The following is a 25,298-nucleotide window of genomic DNA, read 5'->3' on the forward strand; positions in this document are numbered from 1 at the left end:
CTCAAATGCGACAGTTTTAATTAGCCCAGGTTATTGAATATTTACATTGATTCATTTTTTATGGTACTATAACTTCTCTTTGAGTTCTCTCTTTATGGAGGAGCAGCGCCAACAAAAACTACCATGATGCTCTGATGAAGAGGCACATTTGGCACTTATTTTCGCTTGCTTTGATTACGAGACCCCCATAAATTGCTATCTCATTACTTTTTTTTAAATTGTAAGTGAAAAATGTGTTGGATAGATTATGAATATTGCAAAGATTTTCAAATTCAAGACCAACTAGAATCTCTAAAGCTAAATATGTCTTTGTGGTCTATAAATATTTTTAGAGATCTAAAATGTTGTGGTTGAATTTCGACGTAACGTCCAATGAATAGGGCTTGCACATCAGAATGCATTTGGTGACACTCTCTGGGATGCCTTGAGAGACTTGCAGTAGAGTAAACTAGTAGGCCTACATCAACATAAATATACCTTAACAGCTTAATCAAATCTTTGTTTTGACCTCTTGCATAAAGAAACGCTGTGGCAGTTGCAAACAGAATAATCTTTTCACATAATGACAAATTATTTCGCAATTAATTAATTACTACAAACCAAGGCAGAGAGCTCTTGACGTGGTCACCATAGCGTAATAACGCGGTGGGACGTCAGATTCACCTTCACTTCGCATGACTTCAAACAGGGGGGCAAAATTTAACATTCCAAACAAGCTTCTGAACACATACCCATGACCCATGTCTCAGCTGGGCTACTTTTATCCAGTGTTTTTCATAACAAGCTCGATACTTAAAAAGTGCAATTGATGAACGAAAACCATGTGCGACAATGTAGCAGATGGACTTTATTGCAAAGACATTTCGTTTTGGGATGTACTTCGATTAAACGCCATGTCATCTCACCTGCTGAACTTTATAAATAACGATGCACAATAAAAACGTTGGAAAATATCAGGGGATTAGGGAGCCCCCTAGTGGGAGTCATGCATCATAACCTATTCCACGACTCATCCAAATTCAACTCTTCCACCACCACGGACCGAAAAGCCACAGCAGCAGTAGAATGTATCAATAACAATCAACAATCAACAATCAACAATCAACAGTCAATATGTTAGGAAAGGACTTATCAAGCATCACAACAATAGCATTTAAGACAAATTCAACATGAAGCACAAGGCCTGCATTATACGGCGAATCAAAGGTATGTGAGCGTTATTGCGGACGTGTCAAAAGTCCCCCTGAGATTGACAAGCCATATTTATGTTTATTCTGCAAAATGTGAATCTTTCGCTCTGCCTGTACAATGCGACACCTACACATTATTGTAGTAGATCTTTAACTTTTGGCCTTTGTTAAAAAAGTGACTCAATAAACGTTGATTGTAGGCTACCGTGTAGACATTGGGCTAATCAATCGATGACAGTGGAGGCGGTGGTGGCGTTGAGGCTTGTGCCGGACGATGCCAGGGACGCAGAGGTGCCGGTGGACCCTTCGCGGGGTTTAGGGCGAGGCTTCATCAGCTCCTCCGTGTTGCTCTCCGGTTTGACAAGCAGGACGTAGCACTTTGGCAGGAAGATGCAGGCCAGCAGGCCGAAGCTCGAGGCCAGGATGGCGAAGATCTGAACGGCCACCATGAACTTGCCGCGTGTGCTGAGGTACGCCGGTATGAAGGAGATCCACACGATGAAGAACACCAGCATGCCGAAGGTCACGCACTTGGCCTCGCTGCAATTGAAGATCAATTCACGTGGTTAATACACGTCACATCGTTAATACATATCTCATTCATTACTACGCATGTCGGTTTGTACCTAAATGTTTTCGGGCATACAGGATTTAAATGAAACACAAAAAGACGAATAGATTGTTTGAAATAGTATGAAACCTGGAAAGTAAATCCTAGGATGGTAGCATGATATTCAATGTGCTTCTTTTCAGCTTGTAAGTAGTTTAACAATTTAAAAGATAACAAAAAAACGGATTGAATGTTAGGTCCCAAAAAAAGGGACCTTTTTTTTTTTTTTTTTTCAATCACAGGCAAGCCAAGCCACATTCACAGCGTTGCATGCTAGAAAAGCTAAACGACCTACATCGCTAAAGACCAGACACACACGCTGCGCCGGCTGACCTGAAGTGATCCTCCAACTTGCGAGCCATGAAGGCGAAGATGAAGGCCACCAGTGCCAGAAGCATGTCGTAGCCAAAGATGCAGCAGATGAACACTATCGAGCCCACGTCACACTCCAGGATGATCTTCACGTTCTGGGCCGCCGTGTTCTTCACCGGGTGGGGGGGCAGGATGATCAGCCAGACCGTGCACGCCGCCGCCTGGACACAGGAAGGAGGAGGACGCGCTTGGTAACTTTAAAGTTTTCTCCATAATAACACTAAAACACACAGTATACCAGGGCCAAGCGAGAGACGACTACATATTAATATAAATTAAAAAAAAAAAATCCAAATGATTACACTATCAATAATACTAATAGTGTATAAATGTCTCATGTTACCATTGCAAAAAGGGTGAAGTCATTGTAAATAACACCTGTATCAGGGTTGCCACGGCAGCCATCAGCCTCTGGTGGCCAAACGTGAGGACGTCCACTTCTGGGCCGCTAGGGGCGGGGACTTCAGTGGGGGCGGGGGTGGTTGCGTTGGTAGCGATGACATCAGGACTGTCGCTATTGGCTGCGGCCTCAGCTGCGGCCTTGGCAGCCTTGGCGGCGGCTTTGGCCCTCTCGCGGATCGCCTTGAGGAACCGCGCCCGGAGCATCAGCACCACAGACTTCCCTGTAAACAACAACAATAACAGCATATTGAAACACGGTTGAAGACATGCGATCAGGGCTTTGTATGTGATACTGTTACTTGATGATGTATAGTCTCACGAATCAGACTTTAGATTGACATCTAAAGTCTGATGGCACACCAGGGATTCTGGGTGAAAGGGGCGTTTCATATTTGTTTCGACCAATCCTGTTGCTGGAAGCAGGTGTCTAGCTCTAGATTGGCTTTTTAGAGCATGCATAAACTAGTAAACAATCAAAATAGTCCGTAAAGGTTTCAAATCAACAGCACGTAGACTGGCCACTGTAAAAAAAAAATACACTTTCTATAGTAACCTTCCCCTTCTAAAGGATACCCTTCTATAATATATTCAGATTTTAAATATGGAAAGGTCAGCATCTACATTCCTTGACAAAGTCCGAGAAAGACACACAGGACTGTCATGGAAAAATGAATCTGAATAAATGTCCAATCAGTCATTCTGTTGGGTCTAATGATCCCAATCAAACCAGACCCAGACCCGACCGTACCCATGAGGGAGGCCAGGCAGAGAGCGAAGCCCAGGGCCAGGGCCACCTGGCTGGTCATGCAGCTCCAGGGCGCGGGCTCCCCAAGGTAGACGATGGAGCAGAGGAAGGTGACCACCAGGGAGAACAGCAGGCTGAAGCTCAGCAGGGGGTCGTTGGCCTTCACCAGCGGGGTGCCCAGGTTGAGGAGGAACACTACCTGGATGACCCCGCAAGGACACACACCAACAATTAGAAGATAGCCTTTCTTTTAGTAGCAATTAGTTTGTCATTGTTCAATCTGTACGCCGCCACAGATTCATTAGACAAAAGGAATAGTTGTTCAGGGGAAATCGGATGTCAAACATAATATTATCAAATGGTGATCATAATTATCTAGAAATAAGGACACATCGTCCCCATGATCATGTCGTAATAACACAACATAAGTCCCAATCTGTTTGTGTTTTTAATCATACACCATGCTAAAACAGAAATAGAATTCCGCTGTAATGCTTGAAAGCAATCAGGGTTGGACATGAAGCACTGCAGGCTGTATGCATGGACCCCCGGTTGCCCACCATCACACCGATGGTGATAAGGGCCCCGAAGGCAGAGATGACGATCAGGGTGATGCCCAGCGGTTCCCCGAAAGCCAGGAACTCGATGATCTTGGGGATGCAGAGGTCACGGACCTCGTTGGACCAGTAGTCCTCGCCACACTGGATACATTCACGGGCATCTGTCCACAGAGCCGGACAGCATAGGTTAGCCAAGTCAATCCAGCCGTTTGTTGTATAGAATGTGTGGGTTTAACGGTAAACATGGCGCCTTTTTGTGTTTATAAGAGATTTTGGGAAAGTAAACTTTGTTGATGAGCGTAAAAAAGCTTCTAGCAAAGTTCCACTCAATGCTTTGTGTGGAGGACCAGTGTGCCATGGCGAGGCGTTTCAGCTTTAAATGGTCTTATCTTCACACGGCAGATTGAAATTCTTACTTAGAATTTAAATTTGCGCGAGTAGTAACGATATATACGTCCTAATGCCAACCACCAGGAATTAAATTCTACCCATGAAGCTAAGAGCATAGAAAGCTAGAGCATCTGGCCGTGGCACTACGCTACATCTCACTGGTGATGTTGCTGATCTCTCCGTCGGCGCAGGGGATGCAGTCGAAGCAGCAGACGGGCTCTCCTTGCCGGATCCCCTTCCTGGTCCCTGGGGCACAGTTCTCACTGCACACAGACCTGGGGGGCTGGAGCGCCACACACACTGGATCAGAACCCCCCCTGACACTGACACAAACACTATGGGGACCATACAGGCAGACACACCAGTGCGACGGCCCCATAGAGTCACGTGGGCAAATCAACATAATGTGTGATAGAAAAAAACTTGAATTTTCATAACCAAACACATACACACCCACACACACTAGATGCACACATCTGTCTTCAAACCAATCACACACATGATACAAACCAACACGTCGGACATCAAATACATCCTTGTGCCACTCCAGTAATCCTACTTCAAATTGTCCATTGTTCCACACAATGGAGTAGTTCCATATCTCCATCTTGGCGGTTGAGGGATCCTTCCCGGTGTAGTTGCCAACGTGGACGTAGGACAACTCGCCATCGTCATTGAACTGCCAGTTGATGATGTCATAGTATCCGGCCACCTCCCCCTGGTCAAAGTAGATCTCCTCTGCAGTGTGAGGCACTGTGAAATTCACGTTCTTCAGGTAGTACATCAACTGGGGGGGAAGAAGGGTCGGACCAAAAATATACAGATCAGAAATCAGTTTGTTTGGCAACAGTTATAGTGCAGTTGGACATGGTTTTTTCTGTCTCACGAAAGCCTGAGATTTAGAAGACTTATTATTCTGTTTTGCAGCCACTTCTCGCAATGAAATAAATTGAGGAGGTAGTATATATCTTTTAAGGTTTCTAGAATCAGCTTCAAATAGACCTGGAAGGTGACATGGATTATACCAACACACAGAAAAGTTCTCAAGGAGAACGAAGATGCTTTAATTAAGTACAGTGTCTTTGGACGGCAACACAAGCATAGACAGATGAACAACACAACACACACCCATACCTGCCACGGCTCAAAGGCACTGATGTCAGCACAGCTGTTTTTGTTGAAGGGCCCCTGTCCAACCACACAGTGCTCCAAGTTGTGTAAGGCGTTGGCCACGGCATACACTGCCTTGTACACACTGGGGACATGGACATAAACCATGGGTTCATAACATAATATGCCACTGATGGACAATATGCAATTTACACCTGCAGTGTTTGCAAATTTTCTACAGCAGCTGTTTGCTCTATGACAAAATATATCAAGTAGAAAGGTTCTCAAAAAATAAAACAATCCCATCTGCGAATCCATTCATTCAGGATATTTTTGTTCATGTTTTATTCTAGTCTACTCCACTACTCCAAAAATATCCCATGATGCATTATTATGTTTTTGCGGGGTGGGACATAATAATGCATCATGGAATGGGAAAAATTGGTTATGCCAAGTCTCGCATTGAGAAACGCTGTGGGAGTTTCAAACACATCTATTTCTCCCCATGATGGCAAATAACTCCAAGCATTAATTACTAAAGACCAAAAAAACAAAACGCTCCTATGCTTCCAAGATGGAGGCGGTCATTGTAATTTGGCGTCATGGTGTACAAGCCACATTATGCAGATGTATTAGTAATAGCAGTGCTCTGGTGACGGCAGGGTCCGCGTCTCGGTGTGAACAGTGTTAGCAGTGTGAATTCCACCACTGACTTGTAGGTGATGCGTAGCTGCGAGACGTCCGTGTACGTGTTGTGGAGCTGCAGCAGGTCCTCCTTCCCGTTGCACAGGCCCTCGGGTACCGCCCTCGCACCCCTGCTCAGGCTCCCATTGGCGGAGCTCAATCTGGCCTGCCTCATAGCCTTGGCATAGTCCAGTGTGCAGTTAAATGCCTGCAGAGGACAAGTGAGCGCAACACACAATGACACGTTTTACTGCCTTTTTTTATTACCTCAAGGCCCCAGTGCCCGCTTAAGTATTCAGTGTCTGAGAGACCGCGCCACTATCAAACACTTTAAAGCATAGCATATTGTCACTGATCGATGAAAAGCTCTTCAACCTCATTCTGGGAGAGAAAGGGGCGCTAAGAACATAGAGGCCCAAACACACGCACACACGCACACACACACACACACACACACACACACACACACACACACACACACACACACACACACACACACACACACACACACACACACGCAATAGGAACAAGGTGAATGGACTACAGATATTGCCACACTCTGTCCAAGCAAAGGCTTAATAAAAATAGGGAACATAGATAAGCAAGTTTATATGCTCGGCGGATGCCTCATCGTCTATCACAGTGGTTCTCAAAAATTTTTTAGCAAACGGCCCCCTGACCTTACCCTGATCCTCTGGCGCCCCCCCCCCCCCAATAAAAAAATAAAAATAAACTAACAACCCCACTCACACTCGTGTTATATTGCTTAAAGTTGTCAATGCATCGTTTTTCATTGATTTTGCATTGGTCACTAATAGCAATGAATGCCCTCTGAGTCGGTTTTGGTGCGAAAAAATATACAAATATATTCATGAATATTCATGACATGCAAATGCAGGACCGAACCGCGCTGTACTATCACTGTTCCACTGCAAATAGACAGTAAAAAGTAGCTGAGACGGTAGAGGGGTTAGAAACCAATAAATGAAAATAGGACATGGGGCTATAGCAAAATCCCTGACAGTAACTGGCAAACGGTAATGGTTTATAAAGCAAGGGAATTTAATTCAGCTAGTTTGCTATCCAAGAGCAAGGCCACGTTGTTCCTAACTTCATTGTAAACAATGGTAGACCAACTCCACTCAACCCAACTCCCCTTCTATCAGGTGTTCCATCGGCCTCATGAGCTCACCGTTTCCCAGAATTCTTCAGTCAGAGTGTTGTCATATGGGTCCAGCTTCAGTAGATATTCCTGAAGGCCAGGGATTTCGGCGCGCCTCACACCAAAACCCAGCGTACCACCCAGCACGGAACTGACCTGGAGACACACACACAAACACACACACACACACACACACACACACACACACACACACACACACACACACACACACACACACACACACACACACAAACAAATGACACATAAACACAGGCACACGCACACACACATTTCAGAATTATCAATCCTCATATTCTGTATTATATACATATTATAAAATAAGTTCCATGCGAACTGGCCTTTATTCTTTGTCTCTGTTCCTGTCTCTTTACCATTCTGATTGTCTGCCTGTGTGCATTTATTTCTGTCTGCATGTCTGTCTGTCAAGGTGTCTGTGTGTCCGTCTGTATTTGCCCTTTCCTGTCTCTCTGCCAGCCTGCTTGTCTATCTAGCTCACTGTATATCCTCATAACTGCAGGTCAGTCAGTCAGTCAGTCAGTCAGTCAGCCAGTCAGCCAGTCAGTGTGTCTGTCTGCCTGTTCAGCGGTCTAATCTATCTCGAGGGCCCTCTGAGGCGGCGCTGACCCCAGGCTGGTTGATGAGGGCGGAGGTGACCCAGGCCTCGCTGGCGATCCAGGTGCGGTTGGTGACGTTGTTGCGGACCAGCTCGGCGATGAGGGGGTTGAGGTTCACGTCGGAGGCGAACACCACGATGATCTTGGCCGTGGAGCCCACCACCGTGTCCACCACGCGCGCAATGTCCTCCGGGGAGGCCACCTGGAGGGGGGAGGGGGAGAGATGGGGGAGAGAGAGAGCGTGACGGGGGGAGAAGGATTGGAGAGAGGGGAGAAGAGAGAGATACGGAAGAAGAACGAGAGACAGAGAGAGATTGTAGTAGAGGGAGAGAGGGGAGAGAGATGTCGGGAAGAGAGATCAGAGAAGGGATAGAGATGGGAGTAGAGAGAGAGTGATGGGGGGAGAGAGAGATGGGAGGAGAGGAGAGAGAGGAGAGGAGAGAGAGATGAGGGGTTGGCGAGAGGTTGTGATGAGAGAGAGATGGAAGTAGAGAGAGAGTAATGGGGGGAGAGAGAGAGATGGGAGGAGAGGAGAGGAGAGGAGAGAGAGATGAGGGGTTGGCGAGAGCGAGGTTGTGATGAGAGAGAGATGGAAGTAGAGAGAGAGTAATGGAAGAAGAGAGATAGATGGGAGTAGAGCGTGAGAGGGGAGGAGGGAGATAAAAGGGAGGAAAATGGGAGAGGAGAGATAGGAGAAGAGAGAGAGATGGAAGCAGAGAGATAGAAATAGAGAGATGGGAGAGATGGGGGCAAAGAGATGGGAGAGACAGGAGAAGAGAGAGACAGATGGGAAAGTGAAAGAGTGAGAAAGATGGTAGAAGCAAGAGATTGGAGAGGGAAAGAGATAGAAGAGAAGTTAAGCAGGTAAGAAACCAGTCAGACAGACAGACAGACATGTAGACAGGTAGACCAAAACAGCAACAAACATAGACAAACAGGGAAACAACAAACAGACAGAGAAAGAAAATCAGATAGACAGGTAGACTGACAGACAGGCTCCTACCGCAGTGCGGGTAGTAATGACAGACAGACAGACTCATAGGGAGCGTAGAGGGAACAGACATACAGGCAGCTTACCGTGGGGAGTGTCTCGGAGAAGGAGATGCAGACCCCAGCCTCCTCCACCTGCTCCTTGAACTCCTTGATGCCGTACTTGCCGTAGTCGTCGTCGGCGGCGATGGTGCCCACCCAGGTCCAGCCGAAGTGCAGCACCAGCTTGGCCATGGCCGTGGACTGGTGCTGGTCGTTGGGGATGGTCCGCAGGAAGGTGGGGAACTGGAACTTACTCTGCAGGGCCGAACAGGACGAGAAGTAGCTGACCTGGGTGACGGGCAGCGGGGATAGGAGAGGATAGGAGGGGATGGAAGGGGAGAGGGTGGGAGAGAAGGGGAGAGGAGAGGGGGAATGGGGAGGGATGAGGCGGGGGGGGGGGGGGGTGGAGGAAAGGATGGAGGAAAGAGTAGAGAATAGAAGAAGAGAGGAGGGGAGAGGGAGAAGATCACAGTCAATGGTGGTGGTACGGACAAGCAGCCAATCAACAGAGATGGCACATTGCACATTGATAATAACATCCTCAGCCAACACACCTAAATCCCACTACAGTAAAGTAGTTCACACGTCCACCGTACCTGTGGGAAGTGATAGAGGCCTAGGATCCTGGCTGTGGCGATGGACAGATCGGACCCTCCGGCCCCCACCAGAGCAGCTAGGGGGGCCCCGGAGCCACAGCGGTAGTTGGGGACGGCCACATCCTGGCCTGTGAGGTAGGTGAGGGTGCCTTCCACCGCCTTGGAGATGGTGAAGCAGGAGTCGTAGATGACGTAGCCCAGGTCAGTGTTGGGGAGCAGGTCTTGTCTCGCGTTGATCTCCTGGATGGCGAACAACATGGTCTGGGTCCAGCGGAACGTGCGGAAGTTGAACCTGAGAGAGAGGGGGTCAAAGGTCAACATCAGTTATTGATATCATCTTTTTCTGGTGATACCTCCCTAATCGTGATCAAAGGATGACCTTACCAAACTGGATGGTTGTGTTAGGTCTCTTGAAATAATATGTTTGTTTTTACTGTATGCAGTATGACAGCCCTCAAAAAGATTAATGTTGAGCCATGGTAATGCACCAAATTTTAAAGCCTTGTTAATATTGGGGTTATACAAGTACAAGAGGATATAACTGGAAGAGATGTTGTTCTTTGGATGTTGTTTCATGAACTGGTTCCCAGGAGTGCTATAGAGATGTGTGTGCGGGTCCCAATGGCACGAAGAGGTGCAGGTCTACAAAATGTGTAAAAGGATAACTCATTGGAAAAATGTAAGACTCTATATCAATATTAGCTGCTCATTAATGTGTTAAAGTAGAACATTTAACAGATGGATAGTTCTGAACTCATAATACGTACGCCTACCACCTGCTTGGTTTGTAGTCTTCTTTCATGCTTGACGTTAAGTTATAGGTTGATTTGTTCTGAATCAGAAGATGTCTACAAAGCTTACCCTTCACATCCTGAGGACACTGGCAGCGTGGAGGTGTTGCGGGTGCCTGAAACGATGCGTTGGTGAACGGAAAACATCCCACCAACCGTCACCTTCTTCTTCACATCCTTGTAACTGTTCAGGTTGAACTTGGCCTTCAACTTGCACGTGGACTCCGTCGACACGGACCCGTACGCCTGTAAAAACGCACATAGTCCAAGCAGAAAGCGGTGTAATTCCATGCTGGTGAGGTGAGTGAGGGGAATCAGGTCTCTGGCTGCAGCAGACAGTAAATGATGAGTGTACGTGTGGCAGGTGTCTCCCTTTATTCCCATGGGGAAGACGTTGCACAAGGCAGCATGAAAACACAATCAGCAAGAAAAAATAAGAGGACCCATTATATACTGTATATAGTGTCTGTCAGTTCTGTCTGTTTGTCTGTATATATCTACAGTATCTGTCTATTAATATATCCTACTGCATCTGTATGTCTGTCTGTCGATCTATCTGTCTATGTCTATCGGTCTTTGTGTGTCTCTATCCATCCCTCATTCAAACTGACATACAATATTAGTGTCAATCAGGCTACGTCTGTCTGTCATTCAAATGGATCCCGAATAGTGGGAATAACAGGTGATGGATTTATTGATGACAAAAAATCCATGTGTGGAGACGGCTGAGAACGGCGCAGGCCTACTGCATGGACAAACCGCTCCAGGCCGTGGGCAGGAGAGTTAATTGGCAGCGACGTGTGGCGACATGTGTTCGCTTCACACAGGAATGATCACGGGACGCTGATTAAGCTTGGATAGTGTTCCACTGTTTCTATACGGCGCGTGGTCCCCCGGGATCATGCTGGTGTACCGCCAATTGACTGAACGAGTCTGTTCTTGTCTCATTGTCCGAGGGGATGCGGGTACCATGGGAGCGTGATCTTCGCGGTTGTGTAGGGGGATGGTGTGACAGACATATGGAATAGTCATACCGAAAACAATTAACACGGATTAATATTGGCGCATGCATATTTTTACTCTATCCATTTGATGCATTACAGGTCTACAGCGCCATGAAATGATCACGTATATTAGGCCAAATAATAAAATATGGTATTAGAATGATTTGCTTTGCATGTCCCTGCTAAGATAGAGTAGTTGGAACACACAGTGATCTTTATAGACCTTTTGGCACGATATCAATTAGATCCTGCAGACATGATCGGCATGACAATTATAAGGGTTGGCCAAGGGTTTCAGCCTGCAGTGAAGATCATGTTTACACAGTGGAATTGCTAGAGATTTCAACATGGACTTCTTTATTAAAGCTCAGTTTGTCATTATACAAATGCCATTTTAGTTGAAACTGCATGCGGTGACTTGGATTGAGGCACGTTACTAATGAAAATGAGCATTGAACATCTTTCAAAAAACAAAAATAAAAATAAAGTAACATCCAACATAGATTTGCATAACTTAACCTTGTCAATATTGCAATAAAATCCAACTACAAAATTAAATGTCCTTATACCACGTTGGTGTTGTGTTAAGGAGACATATGTATCATAAAATACACACGTATAAAAAGGCAAAAGCCGTAGAAACATTTTTGTTTGCCATTTGCCGACAAGTTAAGGGAGTCTAATATCGCATTGTGGGTATTGTTGCCACTTAAAAAATGGAAAATGAGCAGGTGGTCGACACAGAGTGAACACAACTGAGGCGGCAGACTTGAACCACATTGTGAGGGGTCTCCAATGGTTACATCGTGAGCTAAATAAACTCTAAAACTCAGTTAAACCTGAGTGCTTTATTCCATGAGGACTAAGTGACGGGCGACACTACACCTGACTAAATGTTTTTTTTTTTTTTACTTTTTTTTAACTGTGACAAGAGATATCCATGTGTTTTGTGGTGGTCAAGTCGGGGAGTCTGTGACATGGGGTACCGTGAGTTCTACGTTGGACAGACAATAGGGGACAGGAACCACTGAGCTCTTTTCATATGGGGTCATAAAGCGCCAAGGCTTCGGAGATAAAAAGGGTGTGCAAAAGGTTGCCCGTGTACAACAATAAGTGGGCGGCCAAATAACAAGTTTTGACAGAATTTCATACAACCTTTAGAAACTCTGCAGTTATACATTTTTTTAAGCATTACTTCTTGGTTAGTCCTCGCCATTTTGTTATTCTTAAAAAGCGTACATATTGCTGGGTGAGCAAAACAACTCAATAGTCTCAATTTCGGAAACGAACACCAATGCCAGGGCAGTACAGAAAACAAAACCAAAAAAGGGGAGAGCATGAGAACAAACAAAACAGGCACAAATAAAAGGTCAGCCAACATTTTGGCCTCCTGCACAGTAATATATTTGCATTTTAAAGACCTATCTTCAGGTTGACTGTTGTCCATGTTGGGTAAAGCAACAATCAATTCCTTTTTCTAATGATCTACTGATGGTGAATTGGATCGGCCAAGCCTAGAACGGTAACAGCTTATTTTACATTTGGCAAATGGAAAAGGAAAGAAAAGTAAGTTGGTCGCAATTGTTCTCATCTTAAGACAGGCATGTATGGCCTCTGACAGCACAGTATACAGGTGGAAAGTAAGAACTCCAACACAAACAAAAGCAAATAGTTAAATGGAGACAACGCAAACAAAAAGCAGTGAATGACATTTAAACTATTAATTTGCCGCTTTTACTCTTTATTCATTTTTGTCAGGATTTAATTGTAACATCTGAATAATTCAATTGGTGGGACGCCGTGACACCCTTGAACTTTTGATCTTCAACTGCATTTAGCAGGCAACCCGCCGAACAAGAGAGCAGCAATTATTTTCCCCGTGAGAGGAAATGCACTGTCGCACGAATATCCCCCGAAAGTTGTGTATTGTCAATAAAATATCAACATCCGCCATTATTACATCACAGGCCGTCACCGTAGAGAATATCAAGATGGAGGGAAGGCAAGAGTAGTAGTAGCGCCTTTGCTCGTGCGCTGGTCACAGTACCGCCTGCCTTCCATGGGAATGTTCTAGAGGGAAGGAGGGAGGACTGGAGTCCGGAGAGAGTAAAGGGAAACCAAAAGAGACAGAGAGAGGCAAGCTGTTCACCAGCCCTCACAGGCTGCGTGTGTGTGGTGTGGGGTTGGGTGTGTGCGTGTGTGTGCGCGTGTGTGTGTGTGTTCATGCTGGTTCTACTCCCACTCCGTGGTGCCGGGGGGCTTGGAGGTCAGGTCGAACATGACCCTGGAGATGCCGGGGATCTTCTTGATCTCGTTCACCATCTTCAGCACCACCTGAACGAAAAGGGGGAGGGACGCACAACAAAACTATTGACTATACGGAACAGAATGAAACCATGGCAAACAAGTATCCCTAATAATGACCTATTCCCAATTTTGGGGGAAATCCGTTTAGCAGCAATCGCCAGCCTTGAAGGAATCCATTTCCCTGTATAAGTGGCAGAAAGGCTGCTGTTCTGAAGAGCAGTGGGGAGTCCTGCATCAACGGGCTGCCGTTTCTTTTTCACCGGTAGCCGCAGCAGCCAACAGTACGTCCATCGAGGGGCTTACCTCTTCGGGGATTTGGTTGCCGGGCGTAGCGGGGATCCCCGTCATGAAGTCGCTGGTGATGAAGGTGCGGATGACCACGGAGCGTCGGCAGGACGGCTGCTTCTGCAGGGCGTCACGGTCGAAGTGCAGCGGGGTGAGGATGATCGGCATCTGGCTGATCTTACTGGAGTAGCCTAAGGGGGAACGCAACAAAAACAACACCTGTGTGTTCAGATGGCGCACGATATGGATGGGAGTAGAACAGGGCATCGAGTGTGCATCTCTAGCGACCTCTAGTGGTCAATATATTATTTCAATTTATTTTGTTTAAAGGTGCCATGACATGCTATTTTATGGATGCTTTAATATAGTTATTAGTGGGCCACTAACAGTATTCAAAGACGTTCCCGAAATTTAGCTGTGGTGCAGAGTTACAGCCACTCCGAGCCAGTCGCACATTGAGCTTTCCCCAAATGCGCTGTTTTGGTGTCTGTAGCTATAATGCAAATGAGGAGGAGTGAGGCGGGTCAAGGAGGAGGGTGGGGGTGTGGCCCTGGGCAGCTTGCAGCCACGGTACCATGCGCTCTGTTTTACAGTGGATGTATCGCAATGGTGAGACGAGCCTTTAGCCGTGATCTGTAAATATTCTAGAACACACGGGAGTCCTGGAGCTCTATATCCAAGTAATATCATATAGCCTACATGGATATCGATATATATATATATTATCACGGCCAAAAGCTGTGTGAGCCGATATTATGAATCTCAAACGGCCGCGTTGGGTTCTCCGACGTTCCTGGTTCTTCCACGTCCACATCAATTTGAAGTAGACTGAACCGCGACAAAGAGGAGAAAGGGATTGTTGCCGGGCAGCGCTTAGGCACCTCCGCCTCCTGCAGCGCCGAGGCGGTGGTCCCTCGGCAGCGGGAAGCGGGGCTCAAGCGGGAGTCATTCGCCGTCAACAATCCTTTTCTCCTCCATGTCGTGGTTCATGTTCTTGAGGGAGTCAAAGCCAAAGTTCCTTTGCCCCAATTCATTCTCAACCATGGCTGAGATAACCGCCACTACGAGTCTCGTTGTAGAAATACAAGAGACGAGAATCCGACGTGTTATGCGCCATAACACCAAAAGCAGAACGGTTATCCAAATAACAAGGAAGTGTACAACACTTGCGTTACAGTCCTGGAGCTCTATATCTAAATAATATCATATAATACATAGATATCTATATCATATAATACATATTATCATGGCCAAAAGCTGTGTGCGCCTCCAGACGATATTATGAATCACAAACGACTTTGTTGTGTTCTGCGACGTCTCTGGTTCTTCCACATCAATCTGAAGTAGACTGAACCGCGCGCTGCCGGCTTCCCGCTGCCGGGCGGTGGTGCTTCGCGGCGGTGGTGCCTCGCGGCAACCGGCAGCATGTCGCAGTTCAGGTACTTCAGGGAGTCAAAGCCAAAGTTCCTTCTCAACCATGGCTGAGATAACCCCCACTACAGTCTTGTTGTTGAAATACAAGAGACGTCAAAGAACCGACAAGAAACACTTGCGTTACAGTGTGTGTATTCACACACACACACACACACACACACACACACACACACACACACACACACACACACACACACACAAAAGTGGCGCTCGCACGGCCGTTTCTCATTGGCGGGCCAAGTCTCTGGGCGGGTCAGGCAGAGTAAGGGGAGGAGCTTACTGCAGTGTGACAACATAGGAAACCACATTTCAAATCAGCGTGCTTGAGCCCCCGTTTTTTTCCAACGGCGAGCAGAACACCTAGTGCTCGTTTTACACCGAATGCAAGTTTTAGCCACTTGGGGACCATAGGCAGGCTAGGGGAACTCATATACATGTTAGAAAACCTCATAAAGTGAGATTTTCATGCTATGGCACCTTTAAACAGTTAAGACGATTGTGTAAAGAGGTAAAAGGTTCTAATCCAAGAGATCCAACAATTATTCATATTTATTTATGCTTATAACTCAGGACCTGCATAAGGCCTTATAACCAAGTTATACCATGGCATCGCATCGCTGAATACGGACACGCAAGACTATGTGAAAAATAACTTGCATTTAAATAACTGAAGATGTGTGGCTGTATGCATTGGAATCCCAGTCATCTTCCCCCAACTCCCTGACCTGGAGAGACTTATGCCTGTAAACCGTGATCCGCCTTTTTATCACTCGCAGCAATCTAAACAAACTGGAACTCCGCTATGTTGCTGGAGGGGATGCGACTTGGAAAATAAAGTCAATACCAGGGTTGACCAGTAAGCCCACAGCTACATAATGCTTAGTTTTTCAAATAGTCAGAAAACGTGATCTTCATGATGCTATGCTGACACTTGTGACCATGGCTCGTCTAGTCACAAACTACATTTGGCTTCTTAGTTCAAACCCACAAACTTACCAGACTCTCTAAGGATAGAGTGGGCCACAAAGTCGGCCTGTCTGAGCGTGCTCAGAACACCGGTGGTCAGGAAGGTCGGAGTGATGTCCGTCAGGGGCTCCTTCACGTGGGTTCCAAACACATAGACCACTCTGGAGAGGGGGGAGGGGGGGGGGCACGCAGATGTAGTAATGAGACTTATTCAGTTGCTAATTGCCGACGAGACGCTGCTTGTTTTTGTTTAAAGGCAGCATTATTGAAGTCAGCAGGGTTGTGCGTGTGGGTGCCTGGCTCACCTATTGATGTTGTGGCACATGCGAGGGATGAGTCTGGACAGGAACATGAGGGACTCCCACTCTGGGTCCTCTTTACTGGTGATTCCACACACGTAGCTGTAGGATCGGCCGTCACCCTTTGTACAGGAGGACAGGGCAGTTTTTAATAACCTTTTGCCCCCAAAATAATAACGACTTAGAATACATTTACTAGCAAAAGCTTTAAAACCTTTTTATAAAAAATATATATACTGTATATATGGTGATTTAGCGGAAATAAAGGATGTTTTCTCCCCTTACTGCTACATAGACTTATCCAAGAATGGAATAAGACAACTGAAATACCATGCACGTCATACACTCATCAACCCTCATCAATGTCCAAGCCAGTAAAAGTCCCTTGAGTAAGTCTCCCGTCTGCCCACGGGTCTGAGGTAAATTTAGAACCACGGTTACAAACAGGAAGTCACTGTCTGTGACACCCCCTCCAACATCGGGTTCCATTGACCGGCTGTTGAGCAGCCAACGTTTCACAATATTATACTCGTTTTCCATGATGACAGCAGTAGCAAGTCAAACCTAAACTCAAACCCCTTGGAGGGAGAGTACATGAAAAGCTATTCTTAGACCTATCTGGAAGCGTCAGCAGTGTCTGAGGTTGGGACAAAGACGTTGCGAAAACAGAGGAAAAACAAAGAAATGGAATGAGTGGAGACTTCTGTTTATCAATGAGGGAGTGGCACGTGGTTTACCACTAAGCTATGGTCACGGTGCAGTAGGAGAGAAACCTTCAACGCAAGGAAAAGCACAAGTTTCCCCATCTACATTCCTAAAAAAAACAAAAAACACAACCAACCTCAGGTTGTGAGCAAACATTTGCTCAAAGCACACACACAGTTTATAGACTTCAGCAATGTTAAACAGACAAAAAAAAACTGAAAAATGAACATTAAAACTAAGCTCTGCTGGTGGTACCTGGACACCGACGGTTTTGATGGGCAGCAGGAAGGCACTGAGTGAATTAAGGCTGGTGATCTGCATTAGCCTGTCCTCCTCCTCGTCCGATATGCATGACTTGACTCTCTGGAGTAAGGTGTGGGGCTGCAGAGAGGGAGATCCCCACACAGTTGGAAACATACTTCTACAATACACAAAAATGCTCAGGAGCTAGGGTTTAAACATAAGGGGTATGAAATAATGGTCTCATATTATTATATTGTTGCATTATCTTATAAAAAGGTTTCTGGTTTCTCAAAAAAATGCATTCGACCATCAGAGATGAACACGTACAGTGACGCACGGATCCCCACCTTTTTAACACTGGCAGAGAAATCTGTGATGATTTTGAGGATGTTGTTGGTCTCGGCAAAGTCCTTGCATATGTATGGCTCATCTGCACAGATCACTCTGATTGCTAGACCTGGCCCTGTATGGGGAAAAAGGGTGGGGATCGTCAGAAGGAAAAGTGAGCCGTTGGGAGCATCATTGGCTGACAAGATACAGAACACAGAAATGAAAGAACAATTCAGGGAATCAGAAGCAGATAGTGGCATGAGCTAGCCATGGTTTGATCTGCACTAGGGCAGTCCAAACCAGCAGTTTGCTCGCATGCTGGCGAACATACCAGGGAACGGGTGTCGACACACAATCTCTTCTGGCAAACCCAGCTCTCTTCCCAGAGCTCGGACCTCATCTTTGTGGAAGTCTTTCAGTGGCTCGATTACTTTCCCCTGAAGAAAGACAGAAGGAGCAGAAGCAACATTCCGACAGTGAGAAATAACAGGAGCAGTTCAACTAAACACATGCATGGAAGATAAGTGTATTATGGTACATCTTTTTGCCTTGCATAGACAAGAACAGTAAAATAAAACAAGTACCAGTACCAGGCTGTCAAGATTGTCCACAACAATGGCAACTGTATATACCAGGACACCTGGGATGGAAACAAGTGCGTTTGTGTGTCTACCTCATCTCGGAGCTTGCGGATGAGCTCAGTGTCGTTGTGGTGCGTCTTGATGAGCTCCGCCTTGCCGCTGGCCAGATGGGAGGCGCTCTCGATCAGGTCGGGCCTCAGGGTGCCCTGGGCCAGGAAGACCTCCTCGGGTTTTAGGTTCATCTCCCCAATCACCTCGTTGGCTACCTGCAGGCACACACGACAAATTAGGGGTGGTAAAAATTATTCTGTACAGATGAGTGCTAATTTTCGGATACACTCGTCCCCAGGAAAAAAAAAAACATCCAAAACACACAAAAGGCAAACCTAAGACAAAAAGGGAATTTGAAGGGTAGAGATCGATTCCTACATGAATACATTTATTCCCCCCACCTGCTGCAGGGCACTCGAAATATAGTGGAATGTCACAAAAAGGGACATTTGATTACATTGAGGCACTACATTTGTATTGGGCCTACCTTGACGAAGGTGTCTCCGATGATCTTTCTCTTCTCCTCTGGGTTGGTGGTCATGTTCAGGGTCTTGCTGATGCGCTTCCGCGGCGTGCGGTCCTCGTCCGAGATGGGCAGGGTCGTCGTCCCGTTGTAGAAGGTGTGCGCCGCGTTCACAACTGGAGAAAAAAAAAAGCGGTAAATGTATTGGTCTCAAGAAGAAGCGGTGTAGCTTAAGGCGAATACAAATACAAGAGCTATGGTTGAACTCGAGTAGAGAGTTTGTAACGGACAACTGTGGATCACACGGTTAAGACATCCCTTGCTTGAGGTCTACCATAGGTTTATTAGTATATTGTGCCAATCCAGCCATCACTATTCATCATGCCACTTATTTCAGCATAAACATATCCATCCACAAAAAGAGTACGACCATTTATTTTTCATCGTCTTAAAATGGTTTAGGTGCATCTGCGGTCAGTCTTCAGCCACCCACTGCAGCCTCTCACTGGAGTGGTAGGAAGCGGAGATGGTAGTGTAGGTAGAGCAGGAAGTACTCAAATAAAATCCTTGACACCTTCTGGTGTCCTTGAACATGACAAGTGTGACGGCCCTTGAATAGTGGCTTGTCACCTTTCGTGCTGAAAACCACCATCTAACTCATGAGTAATGCGTTTTTGTGTGGGTGACCATGAGGGATCACCTGTAAAAGTGATCGGAGTGTCCAAATAACCTTGGGTTAGCCCCACACACACACACACACACACACACACATGACCATCAGGCTGTTTACCTTGGAGCTTGATACCCAGCTTAGTCAGGGCCTCCTCCACGCTCTGGCTCTCCCTCTTTCTCATGAAGCCGTTGTCTATGTGCACTGCGATCACCTGGTCCGGGTTCAGGGCCTTGTTGAGGAGGGCCGTGCACACCGTGGAGTCCACACCGCCGCTCACCAGCACCTTCAGCGACACACATGAAACACAAGAGCCCTCCGCCATTAGCCAGGGGACAGCACATGAGTCCCACGATCAGGGACATGGGTGATATACATCAACTAGGAAGGAACTAGATCCAATGCATTACGGCATGACGTTTAACATGGTTTTCATTCAAACACATTAAAAAGAACTACAATTATTAGTAGACTATTGACCATTTATTTTCCACATTGTTGTTTAAGCAGGCTTAAAAAATAGCGTATAATACTGCCAATCCTTTCGAATGGTGTGGTTGGTACCATTAGGATGTGCATGTGCATTGTCACGAATGCAAAACATGGCGGGAAACTAAATACAATGAGCGTCAAGAGAAGAATCTCACTGTCAAGAAATTAAACATAGGCTTTGAGGGAATCCTTCTAGTGTGTCTCTAATCTAGCTTTCCTATATTGGGCTCTCCTGAGAAGAAACCCAGTTTGCAGGCACACAGAGAGGAGGCCCCCTCCTTTCAGCAGGAAAAACAAGTCCGGTCTGACTTTAATAGCCTCCATGTAATTCCAGCCACCAACACAAGTGACGCGTTTACCTAGGGAAAATGTTGCATTACCAAGTCATTTTACACCAGCCACACAAGGCCCTTACCAGAACTTTGGACTTCTGGACTTTCTCTATGATTTGATCGATGCAGGACTGCTGGCGGTTTTGGACGGTGAAGTTAGTAGTGCAGCCGGCGATCTCAAACAGGAAGTTGCGCAGCATGTCCGTTCCGTGCTCCGTCAGGTCTACTTCGGGATGAAACTGGGTGCCGTAAAGCTTCTTCTGCTCATTGGCAATACCTAGCAGACGGAAAATAAACAGACGGACCCGCATATTACAACTTTGCCCATTTCAACAGATCCTTAGATACTGAACACGGTAATAATTCTACGTCTCACACACACACACTTTTTAAGTTGGATGCGTGAGAACCTAAATCCACTTACCGGCAATGATGTTCCCTGACTCGGCTACCGTCTTGAAGCCTTCAGCCACCTTGTCCACACTGTCTCCATGCGTCAGCAGCACCAGCTCCTCCTTCTGTAGGCCTCTGGTAGAGAGACACATCAGACCCTTGTTATTCTCTAGGTTTAGTGATCATCATCCCAGGATGCTGGAATAAACAGTATCTATATCTATATCTATATCTATATCTATATATATATATGAATACTCAATATATGATCAGTATTGAGTATTCAACAAAGCCGTGTAATGCTGTTGCACCTTTCCTCTCTTCTGTTAGCGCTGGAAGTACGCTCCAAAAAAAAACAAGACCTTGAGCTCTGTGCTTGTTCAAATTAACTGAAATAATACATTGTGGCGAATGTGGACACATCCATGTGGAAATGACAGTACCTGAAAAGAGAGCAGGTGTTGTCCAGATTGACTTTGAAAACCCCATCCTCTCGCACACTCTTCCTGTGCACTGTGCCACCACACACTTTGTTCATCATCTGGAAACACACAAGAGGCCATGCTTCAACACAGAAAAGAAGAAACCCTGTTCTTCCGGCAGCCAATCAAATTTGTTACACAGGGTCCCATCCATTTCAGTAAAAATATCCCGATGCTCAAAAATCCTTCAGCTTAGCCATAGTGGCTCATAAAATGAATCGTTTGTAGACCTTATTGTTAGTTAACTTTTGGTCCGTAATAAAATACATTTACAATCATGAGTACTGCAAGTAATAACATAGTATAATAGTCCTTGCGCTTTACTATAAAAACAACTTCTTATCCAGCAGTCACCAAAACAGGTCGGGCATGTACTTGGTTATCTTAGCTGTTGCGCTTTGTATGTGAATATGCACCTACGTGATTGTCTGGTTGCACACTAGTGGATAAACAGAAAAATATAACAAGTGTAGCTTGTTTCACTGGAATTGGTGTGCACTTGTGCGCTTGTGAGTTTTTCTGATTACGGAACGTACCTGCATTCCATAGCAGATTCCTAGGACAGGCTTTCCGATGGTGAAAATGGCCGGGTCGAACCAGGGTGCGTCTTCTGCGTATACAGAGGCGGGGCCTCCTGAGATGATGATCGCCCTGCAAAGGTGGAGGGTAGTGGGCGGGTCAGGGGTTATGTACATCTACTCATATTCAAACCAAAGCAGAGGACTTGATCATGTGGAGCACAAGGAAATTAGTTTTAGCTTTGCCTATAACTCTACTGACTGAGCAGGAGAGAATGAATGAAGTTGTTCCTTTTGTTGTGGGTACAAATTATCAACAGGGAGATGATCGCATTCCATGGTCCTATGACACTCTTCTGAATGTGATCATGGATTTGTTACATAAGTGGATTGGCAGAGGAAAGGTCTGAATAAGAACATGCCAATTCAATCCACGTACCATACAATGGACAAGATTACATTTTCTTTGTATCATTTAAATGATGAAAATAGTTAGTTACTTGGTTTGAATATCAATTCAATCACACCTCCAGTCTAAAATGTATGAAAATCATATTTCCTGATTAAAAAAGCAACAAGATATTTAGTCCCCTTCAACACACACACAGTTCTCACCTGAACCCTTGTTCTTTGATGTGAAATGCGGGGGTCTCAAGCGGCAGGATCTCTGACCGCACACACATTTCTCGCACCCTTCTGTCAATAACCTTCCCATACTGGGCTCCTGCATCCAGGATAACCACAGCCCCCTCACACGACCCATTTTGTTCAGCGCTGCCGATATCCAGCTGATGAAATACAAACCCAACACACAGTTAATGAAAGCCATATACCGTACATAGAAAACAATTAACATATCAAACAGACATATGAAACAAATCTTGTTTGGGTTAAGGCAAAATTGTTTAAAGTGGTATGTTGGTTGAGGGTTTCTTTAGAGTAGTTGAGAACATGGTCAATGCATTACAGTTAGTCATCGACAATAAACCTATTAACTTGAGTCAAAGCAACAATAAAAAGTAAGTCTAGACATGTGACCTCCGGTAGTGAATTAAAGGGAAGTGTGATGCATCCACTCAAACCAGCAGACAATGCTCGTATAGCATGATACAAATTAAGAGCCTACCTAACCTTTACAGATTTATCGGACTTGATTATGGCAGTTCAGCATCTGCAGTGATTTGCCCAGTACGTAAAATATTTAAAAAAAGATCAGAAAACTGAAAATCCACGAGAATAAATATTATTTGTAAACGTTAGAAGCAAGCAGTAACACAGCCCACGTGTTTTACTGAACACACAAGTTACTCTCTGGAGCACCCGAAAAACGGCTTACATTATGAATTAGGCAACCTCTGAATCGTGGTCTGATCCAAACGATAGAATAAGATCACGCATATTGTGGCATGATAAGGAAATAGCTCCTTCCACTGTAAACTTCACAGACGTAGCCAGACTGCCAGCAGAAGGGTCTAATCCCTTGTCAGAACGGCAGTGATACACCGGGGCTAGCTCCGTTAGCCACCACTATGTGACAGAAGACACCCCGGTGGTCACGGACCACGCAAAACGGCTCAACAGAAGCTTAATGTGAATCGTTCCAATGAACACTGTGTTCTTTAAACTGCAACACTGGGTTAACTTGAATGTTTGATTCGCTTTCGGAACCATTGTCACTTAGCGGGCTGCGGGTGGATGTACAACACAGTGGTGGTGAGCGTTAGCCAGCTAGCTGTTCCACAATCAGCTGGCTAAATTAGCACAGCCATGCTAAACCCACGCGGTGACGAGAGACCGCGGCTCCGCCGACCCGACGGGACGGCCAGCCACTCTGGTAGGACATACACAAGGGTTTATTTGTGGGCCAGACCCGGGCCACAGTCTGTAAAGCCGACACGTAGAGCAACACGTCCTCGGCGGGACGTTGCTGCAACAGGCATGGATGTACTCCCGGGCAATGCTGCATGCTCTGCAACTTTCCCCCGGATACACACACAGGCCATAATGAGCTGGAGACTCCACCAGCACCGAGTCCTCTTAACGTCAGTCCACTGACTACCGTTACAGTCCACACCTAGACCAACGGGGGCCCCCACTGTCCGTCCCCGGAATCATTTTGGTAAGCCGTAGTACCGTCAAGTCACTGACCTTGCTATCTCCGTTGCACAGAGCCATGGATGACGGTTGTGTTATGGAATGAGCTCTCCCCCCTAGTGTCCCTGATCTCATGCGCAGCTCCGCGAGAGAGAGAGAGAGAGAGAGAGAGAGAGCTAGCCACTGAGTCAGCGCGCCGACTACCGTCTCGACGTGAGATTGGACCGCGCTGCGAACACACCGTGAATCCCACTGATGATGAGTTTACTTTAACGTTGCGGAAAGTTAGCATATATATGACTTTGATGGGAGGAGCAAAGGCTAATACTATAATGAGAAAGGCTGCCTACGGGGCCTGAAATGAACATCCCATAACTGTATCATTTCAAAAGATTCCTGTTTTTTTCTGGACCGTAGGTGTGTTTTGTGTTATCTGCCTTTTCACAGACAATTCCCTATCAGGCAGGTTTATAATTAAAGATGTCTGATCATAAAATGTATAATCCAAACTCTTTTTAAAACACAAATGTTAAGTGTTAAATGTGTGTGCGCGCGTGTGTGTGTGTGTGTTTGTGTTTGCTACATATTTCTCAACTGAAGGTTCATTTACAGGTAAAATGAGAAGGGCATCAGATGAACAGAACATATGAACTGGAATTGAAGACGATTTAGAAAGTAATAAGAATTCTAATTAGGTATATTGGAACTTTCAAGTAAGAGGTCTATTGTAGACTTTCAGTAAATCTTGCTGTTTTGTTCACTTTTCAAAACACAAATAATTTCCCTTCCACACAAACAATGCAAGTGTCCGGCTGTGCACACATGGACCATTTAAAAACTCCTCTGCCCTCCAATAAAGCAACATTATTATCATTTTTTGTTATATAACATACATTATTAGTGCCGTTTGTAGCAAAAACCTACTGTGAACTAGACTTGATCTATAAATTAAGCCTTAATCCCATTTGGGTCCTCCAATTCTGCTTGTGTGCAGTGTCACATGCCATTGGTTAAGATAACCAATTTCACATGTCAATTAAAGATACCACACAGCCGAACGTGCAGTCATTCATTACCCTCCCTCCCTCCCTCAAAAAAAGAACATTGAAATCTCTCGAATTATTTGCAATTAATTAATATATATTAGGCTATTCTCCGTATTTAACTTAAGTGAAGAACAAATATAACTTTAAAAAAAAAGAAAATGCAATAAAAAATGAAATAAATGGTTGTATATATATATATAAATGAAATAAATATGTGTGCATACATATATATGCAGACACATATATACCTATATATACACATTTATTTATTTATATAAATATGCAAGCTATACAACATATTTGTTAAATATGTTGTATGGCCTA

General features: G+C 45.6%; 2 protein-coding genes across 3 annotated transcripts; both read right to left on the bottom strand.

Annotated features, from left to right (window-relative positions):
- Positions 1-1,399: 1,399 nt before the first annotated feature.
- Positions 1,400-10,441, bottom strand: LOC130406553 (vomeronasal type-2 receptor 1). The gene is made up of 14 exons (XM_056612209.1): positions 10,350-10,441; positions 9,489-9,780; positions 8,938-9,180; positions 7,871-8,062; positions 7,256-7,381; positions 6,093-6,271; positions 5,404-5,524; positions 4,829-5,056; positions 4,429-4,552; positions 3,880-4,040; positions 3,323-3,518; positions 2,551-2,795; positions 2,134-2,333; positions 1,400-1,730 (listed from the first exon to the last, which is right to left on the bottom strand). Exons 1-14 carry the CDS (start codon positions 10,424-10,426, stop codon positions 1,415-1,417), a joined length of 2,700 nt encoding a protein of 899 aa, XP_056468184.1. The 5' UTR covers positions 10,427-10,441; the 3' UTR covers positions 1,400-1,414.
- A 1,153-nt stretch (positions 10,442-11,594) lies between these two features.
- Positions 11,595-24,192, bottom strand: gmps (guanine monophosphate synthase). 2 transcript variants are annotated; one of them, XM_056611379.1, is made up of 16 exons: positions 23,968-24,161; positions 22,450-22,622; positions 21,853-21,967; positions 21,278-21,375; positions 20,866-20,969; positions 20,525-20,718; positions 19,738-19,903; positions 18,972-19,123; positions 18,526-18,699; positions 18,184-18,289; positions 17,870-17,985; positions 17,535-17,660; positions 16,581-16,696; positions 16,306-16,436; positions 13,894-14,066; positions 11,595-13,617 (listed from the first exon to the last, which is right to left on the bottom strand). In XM_056611379.1, exons 1-16 carry the CDS (start codon positions 24,061-24,063, stop codon positions 13,516-13,518), a joined length of 2,142 nt encoding a protein of 713 aa, XP_056467354.1. In that variant the 5' UTR covers positions 24,064-24,161; the 3' UTR covers positions 11,595-13,515. The 2 variants fall into 2 exon arrangements, with proteins under 2 accessions (XP_056467354.1, XP_056467355.1); XM_056611380.1 differs by having other exon boundaries at positions 11,596-13,617; positions 23,983-24,192.
- Positions 24,193-25,298: the final 1,106 nt, after the last annotated feature.

The sequence above is a fragment of the Gadus chalcogrammus genome, chromosome 16 (assembly GCF_026213295.1).
Source record: "Gadus chalcogrammus isolate NIFS_2021 chromosome 16, NIFS_Gcha_1.0, whole genome shotgun sequence".
Taxonomy (NCBI): domain Eukaryota; kingdom Metazoa; phylum Chordata; class Actinopteri; order Gadiformes; family Gadidae; genus Gadus; species Gadus chalcogrammus.